General features: G+C 44.2%; 1 protein-coding gene and 1 long non-coding RNA gene across 5 annotated transcripts in view; both read left to right on the top strand.

The window, feature by feature from the left end:
* UBE2D1 (ubiquitin conjugating enzyme E2 D1) overlaps positions 1–24,760 on the top strand; it is a 42,925-nt gene extending 18,165 nt beyond the window's left edge. For 3 of the 4 annotated variants that reach the window (XM_075935025.1, XM_075935024.1, XM_075935026.1), the window contains 3 exons: positions 206–311; positions 4,829–4,922; positions 23,862–24,760. In XM_075935025.1, the coding sequence (XP_075791140.1) occupies positions 206–311; positions 4,829–4,922; positions 23,862–23,907 (246 nt within the window). In that variant the 3' untranslated portion in view covers positions 23,908–24,760. Of the gene's footprint in view, positions 1–205; positions 312–4,828; positions 4,923–6,226; positions 6,336–23,861 lie in introns of all 4 variants that reach the window. The other variant, XR_012905609.1, reaches the window with a different exon arrangement.
* LOC106732622 (uncharacterized) lies at positions 6,342–13,630 on the top strand. The gene is made up of 2 exons (XR_012905610.1): positions 6,342–12,419; positions 12,690–13,630. It is a non-coding gene; the product is annotated as an uncharacterized LOC106732622 (long non-coding RNA).
* Positions 24,761–25,120: the final 360 nt, after the last annotated feature.

The raw sequence follows: 25,120 nt of genomic DNA, 5'->3' as shown, positions 1-25,120 counted from the left end.
ATTAATATAGCTGTCCAAATGTTAAAATTGGTTTATAAGGTCAGATATATGTACAATAGGCTATTCGTGGCAATAAAAGTCCACACTGTGCTGTTTCTGTGGGTGGCAGCTCTAGAAAGCAATGACTGGATATTAAAAGGGCAGTGTTTACTTTGCCAGTTGTAATAAACAGAACTTGAAACTAACATCTGTTTGTTAATCACAGATCGCTTTCACAACAAAAATATACCATCCAAACATAAACAGTAATGGGAGTATTTGCCTTGATATCCTGAGGTCACAGTGGTCACCAGCTTTGACTGTATCAAAAGGTAATGGCCTATATGTACTCTTGATTTTATTCATCTGTAATAGTAATGATGATGAGCATTTTAATGATGCTATTGCAGTGTTAGGTCAGCCTTACCATGCATTCCTACACTGATTGTAACTGAAAAACCGTCAGTGGTAGAGTAAGTATTTTTATTCTGCTCACTATTTAAATGGGAAATTGCACAAGATTGCTGACTGTTTTCAGATCATCCAACCATTTTTTTACACTTCAATTGTCATGCTAGTGAGTCATATGTATGATAAACAACTATTCATTTTGTGCCACAGTTAGATAAAGGCATTGTATTTAGTATTTTAACATTAAAGAAGTATCCTGGGCACTGGCTCTGAGTGGTCAGGCACTCTACATCTCTGACTGGCTCAGCTAAGGAGGATAAATTAACGCAGATCTGTGTGAATAGTTAATTTTGAGAAGTAGCCGAGCGCTATTTAGTTGAGGAACACCGGAATCTTAAAGCGTTATGAGGGCTCAGGCAGGAGCCCAGAATACAAAAGGTTTCTGAAAGGGCAGAGTTGGAGACTATTCCCAGTAATATCTCTTTGTGGAGCCATCCCCAGAACACACACAGTGCCAGAAGAGAGAGTACAAAGCTTCTTAGGGAGGAAGGCCTGGGGATATCCTGAGTCAGCAATGGAGAGAGGGCTGGGGCTTGTGACAGAAGCTTGTTTATATACCATATGTGGCAGTTGATTAAATAAACCCAGCCTCTTGAATGGGTACTGTTCACTGATCACTAGCTTTATTGAAAGCCCATTAGAGAAAGCTAAGGCAAGAACATAACTGAGCTTCCGGGGCAGGTATCTGGTACATTCCAGGAGGTTCTGTAGTGTGTGTGTATATACATGTATATAGAGGCAAAAGAGAATCTAATGTCTGGTTTATAAACCCACAAAAACAAGGGTATTCAAACATACATGGAAAATCCTGTAAACCCATTTCTTGGGGGATAAATCTAGCTTTTACTTAGGCTTTTTTTTGGGGGAGGAGAAGTTCTGACTAAATCATATTCATGAATGAAATTGCATAGTCTGTTGGTCCTCAAATCTTCAGTATATTAGAATGCGTAGATAATTGAGCAGTTTTAGAGGTAGCATTCAGATTTTCTCAAATTTTGAATCCTGTTGGCTCTTGGAACAGTAGGGTTGAAGTTAGTTTTGCCTATGTATCAGTTTTTCCTATTACTAGGATTGTGAGAGTTCTACTTAAGGTATATCTATCTTAAAAGCAGTTCTGGTGCCAACACTTGAATTTACTATTCATTAAACTTATCACCTCTTTCCCTGATGCTATCTATGTAGTACAGGTTGAACTTCACTGGTCCAGCACCTTTGGGACCTGCCTGGTCCCGAACAAAGGGATTTGCCAGACCAGGAAAGGTCCCTTCCCTATGGCCTGTGCTGCCACCAGGCTGGGCTCCAGCCTGCCCCCACTGCTGCCCCAGCCCCCCCATGGCTCTCTAGATGCTGCTGGCCCTGCTACTGCTGGAACTGGAGTGCCACAGCCAGAGCTGTGCAACCAGGGCAAAGCTCCCTACCTGGGGCTGGAGCGGGGTCCGGGCCAGAGCTTCCTGGCTGCTGCTGGGGTCAGAGCTCCATGACTGCTGGGATAGGGAGTTCCGCTGGGCCAAAGCTCCCTGTTGTGCTGCCTATCTCCCACATGCCCACACATGGCTCCAAGCGGAGTCACTGGTTTGCCCCTATGATGCTCCTGCCCCACCACCACCAGACTTTCCTCTTCCTGGGCTCTGTGGCCCAGGAACATCCGTGGTCCATGCCATACCATGGATGTTGCTGGACCAGGGAGTCCCAGTTAAGGGAGGTACAACCTGTAATCTAAAATACAGTCCAACTCTTAATGATGGAACTGCTCTAAAAATGTATAGGATTAAACAATGTAATGTTTCCTCATGTACTTAGCCAGACGCTAAACAATGTTTCCTTTTAGAATAGCATCATGACATTTTAAGTTAGAACAAGATAAAATTGTTAGTGTTCATCTGACCTTAATTGCTCCATTCAGGTGCAGTTATTATAGCTTCTTGTATAACATAGTTGCTGCCCACACACATACATTCTGTGCAAGACAGACTCAGTAGCTACATGAAGTCTAAATTTATTTTGATTGTGGGGGTAGCTGCATAAGGAACATCTTGTGTGTTCTTGATCTGCAGGTTTCTGTATAAATTGGCCACTTGTCCTGTCACTAAGCTCCAGTTGTCCTGTTCCCTATTAATGTCAGTTGATATATTGGGGGAGAAAAGGGAGGCAGGAAAGGTGTCAGTCTTTTGCATCTTATCATTGCCTTAGATTTTAAGGCTACATTCCATGTTTTTCTTAATGCTCTTTTATCATTAGTGGTGAGTGGGTCTGCCACCTGATTCACACTTTAGGTGGAATGCTTTTAAAGCCCTAATTTAATTCATGTTCATTAGGAATGTTAGCATATAGCCATTTCAATGATTAACCAATAAGCCTGGGCTTATTGATTAATCCAGATGACTATACCAACCCCCTTCTCTTGCTGCCTCGGATAAAGAGACAGCTAGGAGAGGGGAGGATGGAGTCAGGTCCCCACACCTGCTGGTTCCTGCAGAGCTGCCTGTTGCCCCCTCCCCTGCTGCTTCCTACAGAGGCAGCATCAGGGGGAGCAGGCAGGAGCTCGTGCTTAGGGGAAGCCGGCTTAAAAGCTATCTTCCCCATGAGCACTGGATCCTGCGGAACCACCTGTCTTCACACCCCCACTCTGCTGCCTCTGATAGAGAGGTTGCAGCAGGGGAGAGGAGAGGCGGGATGCTGGAGTAGACGGGTGGCAGGTGGAAGCCAGTCTTTGCAAGGAGCTGATTTTTTTTTTTCTCTTAACTGGCTCCCCTCGCAAACTGGCTCCACCTGCCACCCTGCACTGCTGCCTCTTATATAGAAGCAGCAGCACAGGGTAGCAGAGAACACCCCAGGGGTGGGGCCAGGATCGGGGAGCACATCGGCTGCTGGTTCTGCCACCAGAGAGTATTTTAGTAACTATAACCGCTAAAAATTGTTGTGGCTACATGATTACTAAAATACATAATATCTTAACATCCCTAATGTGCATATAGGGTACATATCTCAAACTGGCCCCTCACCTCAATGGTTATTGGAAGTTTATTTTTTCTACTTGCACATACATTGGTTCTTGCTGAGCAGGATTATAGGACTTCAATGTGGTGTCTGATACAGTGGTTTCTGATCAATGTGACCAATCAAATTGTCAAATATTAGTGGCTTAAAAAAAACAAAAATTGCCAGAAATTTCAGCACAAAATTAATGAAACTGCCACAGCCCAAAATAATATTATTACTAAATGGACGTGAAATTTTTGTAATGTAGTGGGGGTGGGGGAAGGCATAAAACAAAATGATTAAACAGCAAATTGTCCATTTACTCTGAGGACAGTAGGTGAGTTAAGAGTACCCAGACTCGTGGAGTTATGCAGATGATTAAGTATTATCTAATCCACCCTTTTGTCACTTTTTCCAACTATACTTCAAACACTGGAAATAATTACATTATCTGAAGATAATAGACAGAAATATGGCGCAAAGTCTGAAATGTATAAGCTTATTATCTTTTGTTTTTTCTGAGAAAAAAGTTCAACAGATTTTGCTAGATACAAGATTGTTTTCATAAAGCAAATTTAACTAAATCTTAGTCTGTGCTAGAAATGCCATCAGTTGACCTGTCCATAACATTTTTTTTGCTATGAATTATCTAAATATTGGCACAATATATGCATAAGTGTTTCTACATTTTTTACTATAAATATATGCCCCTCTCTCAAAATATGAGGGCCATAATTTTGGGGGGAATTAAATCTGCCTGAGAGTGCCAAGAAATTAATACTGACATCTTTGGTGGCAACATTTGTAATATTTAGCATTCAAATTCTACCACCTACTATATGCAAATTCGGTGAAAATATTCATACACAGTCTACTAAAGAAAATAAGTTGGCTACAAAATAGGAAAAATACACTAAAATCTGGTGTTGCGTGATAGTGTGACAACATAAAATAAATGCATTTGTAATTAGCACATTCTGATCCTGTGATCTAGCACTTAAACGATCTGTCAAATTCAAGTCTTTCAATGTAATTGTGTAGGTTTTATGACAATATGTAGTTTTCATTAACATGTACGTCAAAATTGTCAGTTTCACTTCTAAGGCATGAACACTGCAGTGAGCTCCTCACGAGGATGAGAGTCTGAATTGTGTTGCAGTTTTTGTTGATCAGGATCTTGGTGTATAAACTCCCTGGGTCAGGGACCATATCCTCATCTGTGTCTGCACAGCATTGAGCAGAATGAAGCCATGATCCTAACTGAGGTTTCTGGGCATACTTGCAGTATAAAGACTTAATATTATGTGCATTTTTGTTCCTCCACATTTATTGTATGTAGTAAGGTACTATAGAAAATAAGGCAAAAAAGTAAACCCTTCCTTGATCTGTTGTTTTTTAGTTTTATTGTCCATATGCTCCTTACTTTGTGATCCTAATCCTGATGATCCTTTAGTACCAGATATTGCACAAATCTACAAGTCAGACAAGGAAAAGTAAGTATAACTCTTTGTTACTTAAAGACTTACTTTTAATCCACAACATCTAAAACATTCCTTATCTTTTTTTTTTTCCAAACATGCTCGCAAAGTTTAGGTATACTAAAGATATACATCTTTAAGCCTTTTTTTAAGCAATATAAATAAGAACCCATGTAATACTTCTATAACTTCTACTAAACTACTTTGAGACTGTAGGGTTACACAAAATTAACATTGACATTTCCTAATATTTGCATGCACAAATCTATACATACAATTTTAATTCCCTTTTGTACATTTATATTAGTTTTAAGTGACTAAGGATAAATATCTGAATGTATTAATTGAGATAGTATGTGGTCCTGTTATTAAAGACTTACTGGATTTATGCTTCTAAAAGGTTAAAAGTAGCGTGGTTGTTTAATTGCAGTTAACTCACTCAGTTAATTCAAAAAGTAATTGATTAATTACACTGTTAAACAATAGAATACCAATTGAAATCTAATATTTGTGCATGTTTTCTACATTTTCAAATATATTGATTTCATTTACAACACAGAATGCAAAGTGTGGTGCTCACTTTATATTATTGTTTATTAAATATTTACACTGTCAGAATGACAAAACAGTATTTTTCAGTTCACCTCGTACTGTAGTGCAGTCTCTATCATGAAAGTGCAACTTCCAAATGTAGACTTTTTGTTGTTGCACAACTCAAGCAAAACAATGTAAACTTTAGAGCCTACAAGTCCACTCAATGTGTGTTCTTGTTCATTCAGTGGCTAAGAGAAACAAACAAAAAAAACCCCAAATAGTCTATAAGGTGCTACTAGACTAACAAAACATGTAGATGGTATCATGAGGTTTTGCCCCCAAAAGCTCTTCTGAAGTGGGTTTTGCCCGCAAACGCTCATGATACCATCTACATGTTTTGTTAGTCTTTAAGGTGCCACTAAAAAAAAAAAACAAAAAAAAACCAAAAAATAGTCTAAAGTTTTTCCAGTTAGACTAACTTGGTTACCCCTCTGAAGTGAGAGAAACAAGTTTGTGTACATTTATGGAAGAATCTTCCTGCTGCTTATTTATAATTAAAGCCCTGCATGGTTACAAAATTTGTATCAGCATTAGGGATGTGAAAGTGGAACCAGTTACATGCATGGTTACACATAGGCTCCCAGTACATGCGGGCACCAGCTTTAGGGGGCCACTTGCCCCCTGCATGTAACCACATAACCGCTAAAATGTTCAGTGGTTACATAATTACGTAATGGCATTTTAACATCCCTAATCTGTATCCACATTCACATCCATGGATGCAGATACCTGCAGATATGAAGTGGATATCCACGGATGCAAGGCTGTATTTACAATGTCACCTGACAGTGAGAAAAGGCATTCGCATGGCACTTTTGTAGCTGGCATTATAAGGTAAGTATGTGCCAGGTTTGCTTAACATTCATATGCCTCTTTATATTTCAACCACTATTCCACAGGATGTTTCCATGCTGATGACATTTGTTAAAACCAATGCATTAATGTAATTTGTGACTGAACTCTTTGGGGGGAGAATTGCATGCTGCTTTTTCGAGTGCTTGCTTCCAAGGGCATGAGTTCCAGAAGCTTTTTATCCTCAGCAGTATCTGGTGAGTCAGCCAGGGAGCCCCCCAGAGAGGTGCGGCTATACTGGCCCATATATACTCCTACTGGCCCTCCACCCCCTCAGTTCCTTCTTACCATCCATGACTGTTGCTGGAACGATTTGCTTGCTCCTTTGCAAGTGTGCCCTTATCCTTTCTTATCTTATCCCTTGTACATAGTTCTGTAAATAGTTGTAGTTAGGATAGTCATTAGTTACTTTACATTAGAATTGTTTTGCACCCCTTTTTCCGCCTGTGAAGGGGAATACTGGGGCCTCACAGCTTTAAGCCCTGTGCACAGTGCCAAAAGCCCATGCCCTGCAGAGACTCTCACAAAGAGTATCTTAAGTACCCAGGAAAGGGTCATTTGACCAACTCATGCAAGATCTTCAGGTCGTTCAAACCCAGAACTAAGCATGAGCGTGACTCTAGGCTGAAATTGTTGCTGATGAAGTCAGCACTTCAACCTGTGGCATCAGGACCCACACCGTTGGTGAGAAGCGCACCAGTATCAGTGTGCGAAGCAGGTGCCAAGCCGAGGCACACGGCATAGTCAGACCACTCGTCAGCACTGGTCCCAGTCCCTGGCACTGAGGACATCCATGACAGTGCGGAGAGGGAGATCTCCGTTGAGACAGGAGCACAGGGTGCAACCACAGGTGGGACAACGGAATGCACCATTTTTGCCTGAGCGTGATATTGCTCCCGTGCTGTGTAGGCTCAGGTTGAGCTCCACGTGGGCAAGCAGTCCGGAGGTCTAGGACCTGTTGGTGGGAGTGGTCCTGGACCCATGAACCCCAGGCATGTTTGCTGCAGCCCAGGAGCTGATCGTGCTCATGTCTTCACCAGACCCAGCAGTGTGTGAGGCAGACTCTGATGCACAACCACACCAAGAGCAGCTGTCATGTTGTAACCTCCAGCACTAAGAGGTTCACTGTTGGCTCTGGCCACTGGGGCCATGATGACCCGGGGCTCAGATCTGGCACTGGGCTCCATGACAGTACTACCTGATGCGGGTGTTGAGTGAGTGCGGCACAGAATGGAGGCCATCTGGCACCTTTGGCACTGTGCCCTCACCGGCACCGTGCCATACTAGCATATCTGCACCTAGGGTGCTGCACCAGGGGAAACCTGCGGCGATGGTGCACCATAGCCGGCACCACCATGGTTGGCGTTGGAGTACTTGTCGGAATCAGAGTCCATGGTGTCGAGGGCTTCCTTGCACCGGTCTGAATCCCAGTAGTCCCATTCTCTGCACCGGTCCCACTCATGGCAATGATCCCAATCGGATCACCGTTCTAGGCATGCTAGGCCCCTACCATCCCAAACATGGCTGCCTCAATGGCAACCAGTGACCTTTTTGGACCCCTTGGGCACATCACCAGGTCTGAGGCAGGGTGTACTAAGGTTGGCCTCAGCATCAGGGGACCCCGCCGGTTACACTTCTTACCTGGGCATCAGCTTCAGAGTCCTGGGTTAGCCCATCAGGATTGATGGGTACTCCAGTGCCCACCCAGCAGCCAGTCCCAGCCACAGTTGCCTCAACAGGTGAGGGCCCCCTGAGGAATTGGAATTGCCCAGGGACTCATCTTCTTCCCCTGATGGGGCACTAGCTGACCTGTCTCTGGTCATGATGGCTATAGACATGTACACCCATGAGAAGCTTTTTAGGAGGTTGGCCCTAACCCTGCGAGTGCAGGTGGAGGAGGTGGCAAAGGAGTCTGACACGATGGTGGATATGCTGATGGTGAATGCCTCACTTGGGCTAGGTCTACACTCGCGGCTTCTTGCGTGAGTAATATGCAAATGAGGCTAAGCATGGAATATCGCCAAGCCTCATTTGCATTCCTAATGAGCCACCATTTTTTTCAGAAGAGGTTCTTGCGCAAGAAGGAGCGTCTACACTGCCCCAATAGTTATACCTATTACTTTTCAGGAAGATCAGCATTGCTCAAGAGGGTTTTTCTTGCACAAGAAGGGGCAGTGTAGATGCTCCTGCTTGCGCAAGAGCCTCGTCTGGACAAAAAAAATGGTGGCTCATTAGGTATGCAAATGAGGCTCAGCAATATTCCACACTTAGCCTCATTTGCATATTACTTACGCAAGAAGCCACGAGTGTAGACATAGCCCTAGGATGGCCCTGCCTCTCAATAAAACGGTGTCCAAAATTACAAAACGTCTGGCAGGCACCAGTGTCCATTCCACCGACACAGAAGTGGGTAGAGAGGTGGTACTTCATTCCACAGTTAGGGCATGAACACTTGTTTGCCCACCCACCCCTCAGCTCTGTTTTGGTGCAAGCCACATGCCAGAGGGAGAGGCAGGGCCAGCCTGGGCCCATCCCCAAGAGTAAGGAACCAAGAAAGCTGGACCTTCTGGGGAGGAAGGCCTATGCCCATCCAGGCTTGCAGCTGAGGATTGTGAACAAACATAGGGGATGCTCAGCAGATATGCCTATAACTCCTGAGTGGTTGAGAAGTTTAAGGACCAACTTCTCAGGGAATCCCAACAGGCGTTCAAGGCTCTAATGGAAGAAGGCGGAGTCGTGTCTTGCACTGCCTTCCAGGCCACATTGGACACTGTTGACTCAGCGGCGAGGTCAGTGAACATGGGCATAGTGATGTGCCGAAACTCATGGCTGCAGGTAGTGGGTATCCTGCCCGAAGTTCAATCAACCCTGCAGGATCTGCCCTTTGAAGGGTCAGGGCTCTTTTCAGAGCAAACTGACAGCAAACTACACAGCTTGAAGGATTCACAGGCATCCTTGAAATCCTTTGGGCATTCACACCCCGGCCCCACAACGTCGCTTTCTTAACCCTAGGCCATGGAGACCATTCGAGCAGGGCCCCAGGCCGGAGGGTAATAGGAGGTGGAAGAGGGGCAACAATGACCGCGCCAGCCGTAGACATTCTCAGTCAGCTTCCAATCAAGTTCAGGGGCCCTCCAATAAGACCCAGGGCCCAAGATCTGGGTTTTGAAATTTCACCTGAAGGCAGACTACCAGACCCACTCCTAGATTGCCCCTTCATGAACAGATTGTTCCCCTTCCACTGTTCTTGGCATTTCATTACCCCAGACTGCTGGGTCCTCAAGATAGTGGCGGTGGGATACTCTATATTCCATTCCTGTCTTCTCCACCCTTTCACCCCCCTTCCCTATCCCTGTTCAGGGACCCTTCTTACAAACACCTCCTATGTCAGGAAGTCTATTTGCTTCTGCTGCTGCCAATGTGAGAAGTGGTTTGGGGAAAGGGGTCCCAGTACTTGCTCATCTTCAAGTCCAAAGGGGGTCTCTGCCCCATCCTAGACCTCAGATGCCTCAATACCTTTATAAAGAAATCAAGATTCAGGATGGTGACCCTAACCTCCATCATTCCCTTCCTTGATCTAGGGGACTGGTATGCTGCCCCCCATATGAAGGATGTGTACTTCCACATTTCCATTATCCCTTCCTACAGAAGGTTCCTCCGTTTTACAGTGGGCACGGAGCACTACCAGTTCATGGTCCTCCTGGGGGCAGTGGACAGGCTGAACAGAATATTTACCAAATGCATGGCAGTAGTGGCTGCCTTCCTAAGGAGGAGGGGAATGCAAGTCTTCCTTACCTGGATGACTGGCTCATCAGGGGACGCTCCAGGAGCCAGGTGTTGACTCACATAGGCTTGGTCCAAGAAACCTTTTCCCACCTAGGGCTCATGCTAGATGAGGAAAAGTCAATCCTAGACACCATGCAGGTAATAGTTTGCAGGAGCAAGACTGGGCGCCATGACAGATAAGGCATCTCTGCTGAGTGCCAGGCTCACGGCAGTGAGGGACATCATTCTGAGGCTTCAGGCCACACCTCTGACCGCAGCAAGAAACTGCATGAGACTTCTGGGTCATATGGCGGCCTGCACGTACATAGTGCAACACTCCAGGCTGTGCCAGCATCCATTACAGACCTGGCTACTGAGAGCCTACAGGCCAGTCCATACTCAGATGAACATGGTGGTGACCATCCCACCGAAGGTCCTGTCTACTCTGGACTGGTGGCTGCAGGAAAGGGAGGTGTGCAGAGGAGTCCCCTTTGCCCAGCGGCAGCACTTGATGCTGTTGGTGATGGATGCCTCTGATATGGGATGTGAAACCCACCTGGCCGACCTACGGACGCAAGGTATGTGGTCCCAAGCAGAGCAGTCACTGCATATGAATGTCAGGGAGCCGAGGGCAGTTCATCGGGCATGTTAGGCATTCCTGCCTCAGCCCTGATGGACAACACAACAGCTATGTTTTATATCAATCGACAAGGTGGTGCTTGATTCTCTCCCCTGTCAGGGAGTCCTAGCCCTCTGGGATCTCTGTATTGCGCAAGGGATCCACCTTCAGGCCTCCTCTACTGGGGACTCTCAACATCCTGGCGGAGAGACTCAGCACATTTTCTGCTTACAGCTGGTCCCCCAGTGCGACCTAAATTTTGTGCTCAGGGGGCTCATGTGCCCCCCATTTGGGCCCATAGCCATGTGTTCACTCTCCCATCTTTCATGGAAAGTGGCTTTCCTTGTGGCGATCACATCAGCCAGAAGGGTCTCTGAGCTCAGGGAGGATGTGACCTGCCATCTTTTTTGCAGGTTGTCTGTGATTCTGGTGGCTCCAGCAGGGTCGAGACAGCACTGATATACCACTCTGGTGTTGCTGTTGGTAGAGGACCCCCATCTCCCTGCTGCTCCTGCCAGACCTGCAGATGCAGGAGCTGGATCAGGGTCACCTGTGCCATTCAAACCTGCAATCCTTCCACCTCATAGCCTGAAAAATCTGTGGTTTAGATGTGGAGAATTTCTGTGTTCGGACCCGGTTAGGTGGGTACTGATGGAAAGTAGGAAGTCCTCCACTAGGGCACCTTACAGGGCTAAATGGAAGCGGTTCTCGGCCTGGGCAGCCCAGTAGGGAGTGGACCTCCTTTGGGCTACTATCCCTCAGATTCTGGATTGCTTTCTCGAGCGTAGGCTGCAGTGGTTGTCCATCTCTTCAGTGAGGGTACGCTTGACCGCCATTGCTGATTTTCACCCTGGAGATGGTCTGTGTTTGCCAATTCGGTAGTTAAGCATTTCCTGAAGGGTCATGACAGGCTCTATCCCCAGATTAGACAGCCAGTCCCCTAGTGAGACCTACATTTCGTGCTCCAGGGGCTCTCACCCCTGTTTGGGCCCATAGCCATGTGTTCCCTCTCCCATCTTTCATGGAAAGTGGCTTTCCTTGTGGCAATCACATCAGCCAGAAGCGTTTCTGAGCTGACGTCCCTTACATCGGAGCCCTCGTACACCGTGTTCTACAAGGTGGTGATGCTCCCGCACCTGGCCTTCCTGCCCAAGGTGGTATCTCCATGCCATATGTCTCAGGACATTTTCTTATTGGTCTTCTACCCCAAGCCCCGTGGACCAGAAGGAACAGGCTCTACAAAAACTCCCTGGGTCAGGGACCATATCCTCATATGTGTCTGCACAGCATTGAGAGTAAAGAGAGCGCTTGCATTTTATTTTGTTGGAACAAAACTGTTTCGTAGGTCCACGCAGCTTTTCATCACCATAGCAGATAGGCTGAAGGGCCTCCTGGTGTCAGCCCAGTGCCTGTCCTCATGGATCACAGCATATATTAAGATGTGCTATGACCAAGCGGGGAAACCAGCCCTTCTTCTTAGGGCCCATTCTACCAGGGCCCAGGCCTGCTCTAGCACAAGTTCCGATACTATACATCTGTAGTTATCGGTCCATACTTTCACAAACCACTATGACCACTCAGCAGGCTAGAGAGGATGCAGCCGTTGAGAGAGTGGTGTTGCAGTCTATTTCCTACTAAGTTCTGACCCCCTCCTCCATGGGTACAGCTTGGGAATCACCTAGGTGGAATGCACATAAGTACTCAAAGAAGAAAAAAGTTACTTACCTTGTAACTGTTGTTCTTTGAGATGGGTTGCTTATGTCCATTCCAAATCCCATCCACTTTCCCTTAATCAGAAAGTCCAGTTAGAAGGAACTGGGCGGGGGGACCAGCAAGGGTATATATGGGCCAGTATAGCCGTGCCACTCCAGGGGGCTCCCTGGCTGGCCCAACGGATACTGCTAAGGGTAAAAAGCTTCTAGAACTCATGCACATGGTGTGCACACATGTAGGTGGAATGGACATAAGCAACACATCTCGAACAGTTATGAGGTTAATTGTTTTTCCTGCTCCATGATTTTGCCCACATTCTGCCATATATTTTTGTGGTATGGTAGTTTCAGATGACAACTCAGAACATGTTAAATCAAATAACACTTTCACTGCAGATTTGACAAAGCACAAAAAAAGTGTTCAATATCAGATTTAAATATAGCAACAGTACTCCACTCAAGGTTTAAGAATGTCAAGTGCCTTCCAAAATCTAAAAAGGAGAAGCAAAGCATATGTTCAGAACTTTTAAAAGAGCAAAACTGGTGCAAAGCTACAGAATCCAAATCACCAAAAAAGAAAAATAGCCTTCTTTTGACGGCATATAACTCAGATGTTGATGAACATGTAGTGAGTCACACTGCTCTTGATTGTTATCAGCATGGATGTATGTTGTCTGAAATGGTGGTTGAAGCATGAAGGGACATGAATTTGTAGCATAACTGACCAATGTTCTCTCAATGTTTTCCATCCATGTGCAGATTGAATTTTGGTACATACACCAATATCAAGACAATGTGCGGATGTGTACTATTATACAAATAAAAAACCACACATACATATTTTAAGTGTAAATGTAGTTTAAAAGATATAGAAGTAGTATAACATGATAATTAACAAGGTGCACTGCTTAAGATGTTTAATATAAAATCAAAGAAAATTAAACACTGCCTGTAGAGTACATGTATTTTATCATCCTTTCTAACAACTCAAGCTAATAAGCATGCCAAGATGTTGTGCATTGAGAACAGCTATATAAATAAAACCAAGTCATGGCCATTAAGCGAAAGCAAGAAAAACATGCCCCAGTGGCCCAATTTAACAACCTATCCTACCATAAACCACTAACTCTCCAAGGAAAGCTGCCCTTTTAAAAAAAAAAAAAAAAAAAAAAAAAAAGAAACATTTGCCGAGACTCTACTATGTTATGGACTTTCCAGTTCACAGAACTATTCCCCTTGCATACATATCTGCACATATAACTAAGTTTTAATAAGCTATGAGTCAGCTATAGAAATAGTCATGCTCTTATTGCAAATATTAATAAAATAGTTTCTGTTACTGTAAAGTAAAAGGAATTCACTCAGGCTTATGCTATTTCTTTGGGATGCCAACTCTTTTTCTCACGCAAAATGGTAAAGAAAAGGAATAAGCAAAATGGTTCCTGGCTTCACACAGTGTCACCAATTCAAAAATGTAATAGATTCATTGAACTTTTACAAATCCCTTAAGTACAGAAAGCATATTAACACATGGCTTTGGAGTTTTCACACACATTCGGAGTCTTTATCATATAAATTACTTACCACTAAAACACTAGAGCTTGCTACTTTGAGTCAATGGGAATACTCTACAGAGCCAGAACCATATCAAATGGCAAAGATCTAGCTTATATGGTCAGGGCTGGCTTTAGGAAAAATGGTGCCCTGGGAAAACTTGTCTGATGTGTGGCACCTCGCACCCCCCCCACACTTCCATTGGCTCCCCCACCCTTGGACCCCTATCCAGTGCCCCCTTGTCATTAACTCCTGCATCCTAACGCCTACATTGTGCCCTTAGTTGCACCATTTTGTCACCATCACCCCCAACCTCTGCACTTCCCTCCCCCCTGCACCCTCAGCTCCAGCCCTGCATTGCCACTGTGTCTACCACATTGTCTCCCTGCCTCAGGAGAAGGCTGAGAGTAGGGTGTCTGGCCAGAGGGAGGGAGCAAGAGCAAACTGGGTTTGCAGGGGTGGAAACCACTTTCCTGACTTCCATGGGCGGTGAGCTATATGGGCTCGTGGTGCCCATGCTCCAGCAATATCCAGAGCTGGGGGCCCTGCTCCAGCAATATTTGGAGCTGGGTCTCTCTGGCCCTGCTTGGAGCGGGCCCTGGCCCCCCCATGCATCCTCCCACCCCGGCCCCAGAGAGTCTCTCCCCGGACCGTCCCTGCCGTGCACAACTTTCACCCACCTCCCTCTTGCCGGCTGCTGCTGCCGCCACGTACAGCATGTTCATACAGGCGGGCGGGGAGACGCCGGGCGTGACATGACAGCCTGCGACTTTACTGCTCAGCGGCACATTGTGCTGCGCAGCTGAGTTGCCGGTTCGGAGTTCGGGGACTTCTGGGGAGGAGCGCAGACTCTGGTACCGCAAAGTGAAAGGCAGAAGGTAGGGGAGGGGGAGTGGAAGGGAGAAAACTAGGCGAAGGGCTGGGAAAGGAAGGGGCATGTACGGAGGGGGAGGGGGAAGAAAGGGGAAGGCACCAAAGGGACAGGGTAGAGGGGAGAGAGAAATGCTGGGGGCCAAGTGCAGACAATGCAGAAAAGGGCAGGAGGGGAGGTTTCAGTGGGAAGGGGACAGGATGATGAGAGGGGAGAGAATAAGGGCATTGGAGACCAGAGGGGACGGTGCTGGGAGAAGGGGTGGGTATGAGGAAGGCAGGAATGGAGCAAGTCATGTGTGAGGGCACAGAGGAGAATGGGGGCAGAAGGTGGTGAGGGGGTGGGCATCAAGGAAAAGGAGGGAAGGGGTAGGCACCAGGAGGGGGCAGGGGTAAGGGAAGGTGCAGGTGCTAGAGGATTCTAAGGGTGAAGCAGAAGGGCAGACACCTGCAGGGGAGGGACCAGCACCAGAGGAGAGAGGCAGTCTAAGTTTGTAGAGGGAGGTGTTAGGAGAGGGGATGAGGAGGGGTAGCTCACATGATCAGTGGGGCTACTGGAGGAGTGGGCACAAGTGGGAGAGAAGGCCTGGTGGAGGGAGGCAGGTTGCAGGAGAGCTGAGGGCAGTGAGAAGGGCAGGAGTCAGGACAGCAGAGCAGGGTGAGGAGTTGGGGGGCAGCAGGCACTAGGGGAGCTGATGGAACAAGGGGAGGAGACATGGCAGCAGAGAGAAAAGGTAAAGGTTTAAAAATATTTATTAACTAGGATGTCACAGTGGCACATCCAAACAAGCCACATGAACTCAGTACTGGTGCACAACACAAAATTCATTCTGCTCACGGGAGGAAACTCTTAGGCTATGTCTACACTGGCTGTTTCTTGTGCGAGAACATCTTGCGCAAGGCTTCTTGTGCAAGAAGTCTTGCGCAAGAACATGTCCACACTACCATGTGCGAGCTGTGCTTTTGCACAAGAGCATCCATGGCAGTGTGGACGCTCTCTTGCCCAAGAAAGCTCCGACGGCCATTTTAGCCATCGGGGTTTCTTGCGCAAGAAATCCCTGCCAAGCATCCACACTGCCTATTGCGCAAGAGAGCTTGCACCTGTTAGAAAAGAGCGTAGCTCTTACGCAAGACGTCCTCTCTTACCATGCTGTACTGTACATTTCCTTGTGCAAGAGCAGGTGGGCAGTGTGGATGCTCTGTGGGTTTGTGCGGAAGAACGGCTGTACTTGTGCAAGAAGCTGCGAGTGTAGACATAGCCTTAGAGGGAACACTTCCCCCAGCCTCTCTGCCCCCGAGTTAGTCACACACATTGGGTTAATGCAATTGCAGGATAGTTGCATGAGGGGGGTTTGGTGGGGGCCAAACTAATCCCTGTTGGTAGGAGGATGGTGGGAAAAGCCCTTCTAGAGGGGTGATATGACACCTTTTACTTCTGGCCATGTGTCCATCTTGCCCCGAGCTTGTTACCTTCAGAAGCGTGGCTAACGGGGCAGGAGGAGCAGGCGGTGTGGCTAAAGGGGGCCAAGGGGCGTGGCTAATGGGGCACCACCAAAAATTATACAAGCCTGCCACCTGTGCTGACTTCATGCCCTGTGCCGGTCCCAGGCACTGCCTCCGCTGCTCCCATTGGCCAGATTCCATTGGAGCAACCCGCTTGGGGGGGGCCCAAGCCTTACTGAGAGATCTGGCTCGTGGGGAAAAAGGCTGCAACATCTATGTGGGCTCCCTGCTGTGGAGGGAAGGAGGGGAGCTTAGCTCGAGCCATGGCAGTGCATTCGCACCCTTCACACACACAGCCGCTTTTCCGGAAAAACTTGCCAGCTGTCTACACTGGCTACTTGAATTTACACAAAAGCACTGACTTCCTACTGTAAGAAATCAGTGCTTCTTGAGGAAATACTGTTCTGCTCCCGTTCAGGCAAAAGTCCCTTTTGCGCAAAGTTTTTGCGCAAAAGGGCCAGTGTAGACAGCTCAGATTTGTTTTCTGCAAAAAAGCCCCGATTGCCATTTTCTCGTGCTTTTGTGGAAAAGCGTCCGTGCTAATCTAGACGCTCTGTTCCGAAAATGCTTTTAACGAAAAACTTTTCCGTTAAAAGCATTTCCGGAAAATCATGCCAATCTAGACGTAGCCACACTGTGGTACAGGCTTTCAGGAAGAGAAAAGCCAGCCAGCAGGAAAAAGGAGCTGAAGGGGAGGGGTAGGATTCAGAACCCTTGCAGCACTCACCTGGCTGCAGTGCCCTTGGCTTAGGCCTGGATCGCCTAGCCCTAAGGCTGGTCCTATACATGGTTTCCAATCTCTCGTTCCCAAATTTGTTTGGAGACTTATGGAAATCACGTTTGGAATCCAAGTGATTTCCATTAAGAGGTATTTCTCTTGGCCACTGGAAACTCCAAGCTAGAGTTGAGACATGACAGGATAGAAAATACAAGAGTGACATTGCAAATCAAACTTTAAATGTGTAATACATGTTCCCAGACCAAGCTAAATCCAAACATTCCACCCACAATCCCTGTTTCCCACAGTACCTCACCTTGCATGTCCTCTCTGCAGTGTCCAGGAGGCTTCTAATTAGTGGAGCCAGGTCTGCATGGCTCTGCTACTTAAGTGGGTGGCCTTTCATTCCTCAGGCAGCCACCCAGCCATGCACATTAGAGGGAACTATGTATTTGGCATGTAAATATTTTCAATGCTGGTTACAACAATGCCATGCAAATGCCTGTTCTCAATTTCAGATTCTACTGTAAACTAGAAGCAGGCAGCTTTACCCCCTGCAAATGTAAACTAGTTGCTTGAGCAATTTGCTGAACAAGAAATAGGACTGAGTGGACTTGTCAGCTATAAAGTCTTAAATTTTAGGGGTTTGGATGCTGTTATTTATGTGCATAAATCTACATGTCAGTTCAACTTTCATGATGGAGATTGCACTACAATGTTTGTATTAGGTGAGTTGAAAAATATTATTTTTACAGTACAAATATTTAATCAAAAATAAATATGAAGTGAGCAAGCTACACTTTTGTATTCTGTTAATTTGAAATCAATATTTGAAAAATGTAGAAAACACTCTAGTTTAAAATATACTGAATGTGGATATTAAATTTTGATGTTTGATTTCCCAAATGTAGCTTCTGTCAAAAATCCAGAAAACATTGAGAAGTTTTTTCTATAGCCATAACAAACAGAAACATCCTACAGCAAAAATGGACCTTTCTTCACCATGACCTCAGTTTAAAACTGATGGTAGAGCTTCTGGTATCAAGATGGCGATATAGGAACTAATAGCTACGATAGTGCATGCTTCTGGTGCAGAAGAGATTTAAATGGAAAGGATGGAATTTCTGAAGAGATCATAGTGACTGGATTCTTGCTCTTTGGTCTTAGTCTTGTTCTAAAAGCACATCTGGAATTCCCAAAGCTGAATTTTGATGTCTTCAGACAGCACCCTGTCATACACTTCACTGCCACGAGGTAGCTTGTAGCACTCTTATCCAAGTACTGTACATTGTATGGCTGTAGCGCTGGAACGTCTGGTACCAGTGTTCTAGGTGGTTAGGTCTCCAATGCTTTGGCACATAGAGGCAGCTTACCTCCAGAACAGTGCTGTGTAGAGTATTTCAAAACTCTAGAGTAGTGGTTTTCAATGGGTTTTTCCCCCCCTCGTTATCCAATTGAAGAAGATTGATGCCCGTGACGTAACATAATTTGATGAGTATAGGCTCTGGGGTGAGGCAGAGAGCTTTAGGGTATAGAAAGGGACTCTGGCTTTGGGATCAGGTCTGGGGCAATCGGGGCTTACCTTGAGCGGCACCCAGTCAGCAGCACAGCATGACAGGGTTCCTACCTCTCCTGGCACTGCAGACCATGCTGTCTCCAGAAGCAGCCAGCAGCAGGTCCTCAGCCAATGGTAGTGCAAGGGCAGGGGCAGTGTGTGGAGCCCTGTGCATGCTCTCTTCCCTCACCCAACCTAGGAGCCCCAGCCTACTGCTGGCCATTTCTAGGGCACAGCAATCTGCGGTGCCAGGACAGACAGGCAGCCTGCTGTAGCACCCTCACTGGTCACCTAAGAGGACTATGTAGCACTTTAAAGACTAACAAGATGGTGGTTTATTAGGTGATGAGCTTTCCTGGGCCAGACCCACTTCCTCAGATCAAATAGTGGAAGAAAATTGGCATGACCATATATACCAAAGGATACAATCAAAAAAATTAATACATATGATAAGGACAAATCAAATTTCAGAACAGAAGCGGAATGGGGGGGGGAGGTAAATGTCTGTGAGCTAATGATATTAGAAGTGATAATTGGGGAAGCTATCTTTGTAATGGGTAAGATAATTAATGTCTTTGTTTAGACGGAGGCATAAAGTGTCAAATTTAAGCATGAATGACAGTTCAGAGGATTCTCTTTCAAGTCTGGTGTGAAAAGGTCTTTGAAGCAGGATGCAGGTAATCAGTCATTGAGACAATGCCCTTTCTGGTTGAAATGGCAAGAATCTGTTTTTTCTTTGTGATCCTGTCTAATATCTGTTTTGTGGGCATTGATTCTTTGGCGAAGTGTCTGAGACGTTTGTCCAATGTACATAGCAGAGAACACTTTAGGCACATGATTGCATAAATTATATTTCTGGATGAGCAGGAATATGTGTTCTTGATCTTATAACTCAATTGGTTAGGTCCAATAGTGGTATCAGCAGAGTGAATATGTGGACAAAGCTGGCAACGGGGTTTGTTGCAAGGGAAAGTTCCAGGGTTTGTATTAGTGTAGTATATTATATCCTGTGGTTGTTGGTAAGAATCATCTTGAGGTTAGGTGGTTGTCTATAGGAGACTATGGGTCTGTCTCCCAGAGCCTCTCGGAGTTTAGTATCCTGTTCCAGTATAGGTTGTAGTTTATTGACAATGTTTTGGACAGGTTTAAGTTGGGGGCTGTAGGTGATGACAAGTGGTGTTCTATTGTTGGTTTTCTTGGGTCTGTCTTGAAGTGTCTCTGAACTGTCATTCATAGAATCATAGAATAATAGGACTGGAAGGGACCTCGAGAGGTCATCGAGTCCAGCCCCCCGCCCTCAAGGCAGGATCAAGCTCCGTCTACACCATCCCTGACAGATGTCTATCTAACCTGTTCTTAAATATCTCCAGAGAGGGAGATTCCACCACCTCCCTTGGCAATTTATTCCAATATTTGACCACCCTGACAGTTAGGAATTTTTTCCTAATGTCCAATCTAAACCTCCCCTGCTGCACTTTAAGCCCATTACTCCTTGTCCTGTCCTCAGAAACCAAGAGGAACAAATTTTCTCCTTCCTCCTTGTGACACCCTTTTAGATATTTGAAAACCGCTATCATGTCCCCCCTTAATCTTCTTTTTTCCAAACTAAAGAAGCCCAGTTCATGAAGCCTGGCTTCATAGGTCATGTTCTCTAAACCTTTAATCATTCTTGTCGCTCTTCTCTGTACCCTTTCCAATTTCTCCACATCTTTCTTGAAATGTGGTGCCCAGAACTGGACACAGTACTCCAGCTGAGGCCTAACTAGTGCAGAGTAGAGCGGCAGAATGACTTCACGAGTTTTGCTTACAACACACATTCATGCTTAAATTTGACACTTTACGCCTTGGTCTAAACAGACATTAATTATTTTACCCATTACAAAGATAGCTTCCCCAGTTATCACCTCTAATATAATTAGCTCAGAGACATTTACTCCTCTCCCCCCCCATTCCCCTTCTGTTCTGAAATTTGATTTGTCCTTTTCATATGTATTAATTTTTTTGATTGTATCCTTTGGTATATATATGGTTGTGACAATTTTCTTCCACTATTTGATCTGAGGAAGTGGTCCTGGCCCAGGAAAGCTCATCACCTAATAAACCATCTTGTTAGTCTTTAAAGTGCTACATAGTCCTGTTTTTTGTTTCAGCTACACCAGACTAACACGGGTACATTTCTATCACTGGTTACCTAATCACCCTGCAACAATGAGACCCAGTGCTGTCGTGACCCAAGTGTGAAAAATCACTGCCCTAGAGAGTGGATCTCAGGAAACTGATACCTTTGCATGCTGAGGGAGGAAAGGGGCACTTCACAGGTGTGTGTCTAGAGGCTCTGGGCCCTCAGCATATTGTAGACCAGGCTTTAGAATTTCCGGAATGTGCCCTGAAGAAAATTTGGATTGCCAGTATCTTTGAATCTCTGGAGTTTTCCCCTGGTGTTTGACATTAGTGCTGTGAGAAAAGCTAGAAGAGCTACTATCACCACTCTTGGCAGAGCCATTGCTCTTACTGTGTTCCAAGTGGTGGTAGTTCAGAGGGAGGGGCATCTAGCTCAAAGCACTTGTACTTTAGACAGTCTCCTCAGTGAGTAAAGCTGTTCATTTCCAATGGAACAGGAATACCTGCATATTCCTTCTCACTCCTGTTTCTAAACATTTTACTTGTTTAGAAGGCATATGGCTCAATTGGTATTTATAATCACAATCTGAGGATTCTACAGTCATTTGAAATGGTGGAATGCTTGACTACTTTCATGAACAATTGGCGGGATAACAGAGTAACTTGGAGGTACACCAGTTTTCCACACCAGTGTGCTCAAAGTAGGTGGTGGATTGAGCTTTATTTCTAGAAATTGTTTGGGACGTACGGTTTCTTGATCTGGATAGTCCAAGAGAAATCCAGATGTGGTTGGTTTGCTAAAACAGACACATTGAAACTCCATTGCAACATATGCCCTAAATTGTTTTCTGCAACAGTATTTTAGTACCTGTAATATCTGAATCACATAGAGCATCTTAGTGGACCTGAAAACACAATAAATAATATCAGTGAAGACAGACTCAGTCTCATTCTTAGTGATCATCTTACATCCTTCCAAATTCTATAAATTCCTGGGACAAGTAGATGGTAGGCACCATTAGGTGGTTGGTGAATGTGTTTTGGGATGCTTGTTTCTTACCTATGATTGTTGCTGAAATCCTAGGCCTATTCAAATCATTGGGAGCATTGCCTTTGACTTCAATGAAGCAGTATTTCATTCCTAGGCTATGTCTACACTACAGGGTTTTTGCGCAAAAACCCGCGGAGCGTCCACACCTCAAGCACATTTTTGCACAAGAAAATTTACAGTAAAACGGCAGAACAGAGGGCTTTTTGCAGTGTAGGTATATCTTTTTCTATGAGGAATAACTCCTTTTTGCGCAAGAGTTCTTGTGCAAAAAGATGTGTGTGGACACTCAACAGGGGTTTCTTGCGCAAAAGGAGCCTATCAGAAAAAGCACAGGTGCTCTGATTGCCAGTCTGTGAATGGCATCAGAACTTTCTTGCGCAAGAGTGTCCATGCAGTGTGCTTTTGCGGTGTTCTTTTGAGGCGTGAATGTGCTTTTGCGCAAGAAGTTTTGGCGAAAAGCTTCTTGCACAAAAACCCTGCACTATAGACAAAGCCTTAAAGTTTATTCTAATTGTTGGTAACCTCGGAGTCTGTTCTTTATTATCTTAATCAGCTACAATCATTGTTCCAGGATCTGAGTCCTTATGGAATATCTAGAAGAGATCTCAAACTGCTTTTAACATGTGAAAAAGCTGGTGTGTGCTTGGTGCAATAATTTAACAAAATACCCATTAAAATACTAGCACTAAGAATAAAGGTACTTACCGGATATGTTTAATAGACTGTCATCTATGTATTACAGATAGAATCAGGTTAGTTTTTTTAATACTCATCTATTCAGGTTCTTCCTCATGAGGCACAGATAATTGAGGATTGTTTGCAATTTGAATACTGAATTGTGTGTGTCAATTTGTGTTGGGGGGGGTGTCTCTCTGCTTATGTTAGATGGAGATATGGTCTTGTTAAAGGATATTCCTCTGCTGAAATAGTCTTTGTCCATGGAGTGGATTTTTTTGCAGACTTTTGAGAGGTTTTTCTTGCCAGTTACGATTAGTGTCATCAAATCGTCGGACCCATTTTGCAAGCACCAACCACAATAGTTGAACTTGTATGTATGTCTGCCTTTTAATACAAAACCCATAGTTTTTTAAGGTGAAAAAAACCATGGCTCACCCTTTGCTTGTTTGTTCAATATTTCTTCCTCCTGTTTTTTTGGGGGGAGGGTGTGAGGGGTGAAATGTCTTCACCTTTCTTAAAATGGTGTGGAAATTCCCATACAGTTTCTTGGAGAATATCTTAGTTTATGAAGAATCTTTCTTTGAGCTCTTAAATCCTCACTTCAATCAGTATGAGATGGTATCTCCCCATAGATGTGGGATGTGACAGTTATGGGATGACTAAACTTTGGTTATTCTATACACTGACTTCTACTAATATTATCTCTGAGTCCAAGGATTTATATCCCATTAGGACGTGTTTTGCAGATTACGGAGACTGCTACAGTTAGTGCACAAATTACATATATTGGCATCTTAAAAGGAAGTAATTAGAATTATATAGATTTGCAAAAGTTCTTTCTTCCACTTGCTTTTATTTGAAGAAGGAACTTAACAGGTGGGTGCGCAAGAGGCTTTTGAGCCTACAGTAAGGGGTTTAATATACCATGTTCTGCTTCCAGGAGTGAAGAGTTGGCTGTCCCAAAACTCCTAACTTTGGGAATTCTGGTCAGTCTCATGAAGGAAGGAAAAGACTCAAAAGTTGAAATCCAGTCAAATTATACTTTCATAGAAGCATTACTTCCCTTTTGAGTGTCAAAATTCAGCTGTTTATGTAGACTATGGCATTTGTGACACTGACAACCAGAAGGAGAATTAAAAATTTCCTAGGTTTTGATCTTATGCAATGAGAACTTTTATACATATGAAGTATGTATTTTGTTTCCTGAAAAAAATTACTATGTGAAACAGTTCTTTGATTTCACAAGATTATAATCAATTCCAAAAGATGGGGAGCTAGTAACATAACATATATGAGTACTTATATAGGTGTTGTGGAAAATAAACCTGTCTTTATTGAAACATCTTTTTTCTGCTCATACAGATACAACAGACATGCAAGAGAATGGACTCAGAAATATGCAATGTAAACTTGTGAAGACTTTTTCATATATACCACAGAGTACTGTAAATTCTAGGTTTTTTCAAAATTAGAAGTAAATGAAGCACAGTTTACTGTTTCATTGTACCATGAAGCCCTTTTAATTTTTACCCATGTAAGTGTGTTTCTGGAGCAAGAAAAAACAAACTTCCAAAAATAATCTTAAAGCTGTGATGAGAGTATTTATCCTTTTTGTATGCTTTGCAAAAGACATTTATTATGGTTTTTAAGACTCTTGGACTTCTGCATCTTCAGCCTACAAGATCCATAATGCAGTTGTAAAGCAACCAAATCATTTTTTGCTGAAAAACTAGATGTTTTACTTGAGAAATACTGTATGTGTCTTTAAAATACATTGTCAATTTCATAGGTCTGTTCAAAATTTAATTGTTATATAATTTGTATTTTTTTACTGTATAGACTAAATATATTTTATTTACCATGGAAATCAATTCATTTAGACTGTTTTTTTTTCTCAAGCACAGTATTGATATGATACAACTGCTGATAATGAAATTAATGCGGTGTTGTTCCCTATGGGCTCTTATACAGAGTGATTGCAGATTTCTTAAAACCTAAAATGATCTTTGCACTGTAATTCTTAGTATGCTGATTATGGAGGAAACACTTGGTTTTTTTATTCTGTTGCATACTTGACTTAATTTTATTGCATTGTGAACTAATTGCACTGCTATGTAGAAAGACATGTAACTGTTTTGTTTGTTGCTATTTACGACTGATTTCCCTCTCCCCTCCCCAATATTGGCTACATAATATTCTCAGACCTTTTACAAATCTTACAGTAGCTTTTTCCATATAAATAAAATGCATTTTCTACTATTTGTCTTGGCTGTTATTTAAATCTTGCATATCTTTGAAAGTGCTTCTCTAAAATTAAAAGATCAAATATTAAGTTACGCATGTGAATTATAGACAAAAGGCCATGCATCTAATATTAATTCTGAGACTTGTTAGCTGCAGCCCAGTTTATGTAATCTTCTCTTTAAAGTGTGTGGGATTCAACTTTGCTGAAATCCTACACTAAACACAGACAAGCAATTCTCTTTTGACAAAAAAATCTCAGATGTTTGGACATTAGACACTTCATATAAATTCATATAAATGAATGCTTTCAATATCAGAATGTCACAGTGAGGAATCTTCCCTCATTTACGTCTAACAATATTTAGGACTAGTATTTT

The sequence above is a fragment of the Pelodiscus sinensis genome, chromosome 8, assembly GCF_049634645.1.
Source record: "Pelodiscus sinensis isolate JC-2024 chromosome 8, ASM4963464v1, whole genome shotgun sequence".
NCBI classification, from domain to species: domain Eukaryota; kingdom Metazoa; phylum Chordata; order Testudines; family Trionychidae; genus Pelodiscus; species Pelodiscus sinensis.
Note: the sequence above shows the minus strand (reverse complement) of the source record. Positions and strands in the feature narration are given on the sequence as shown.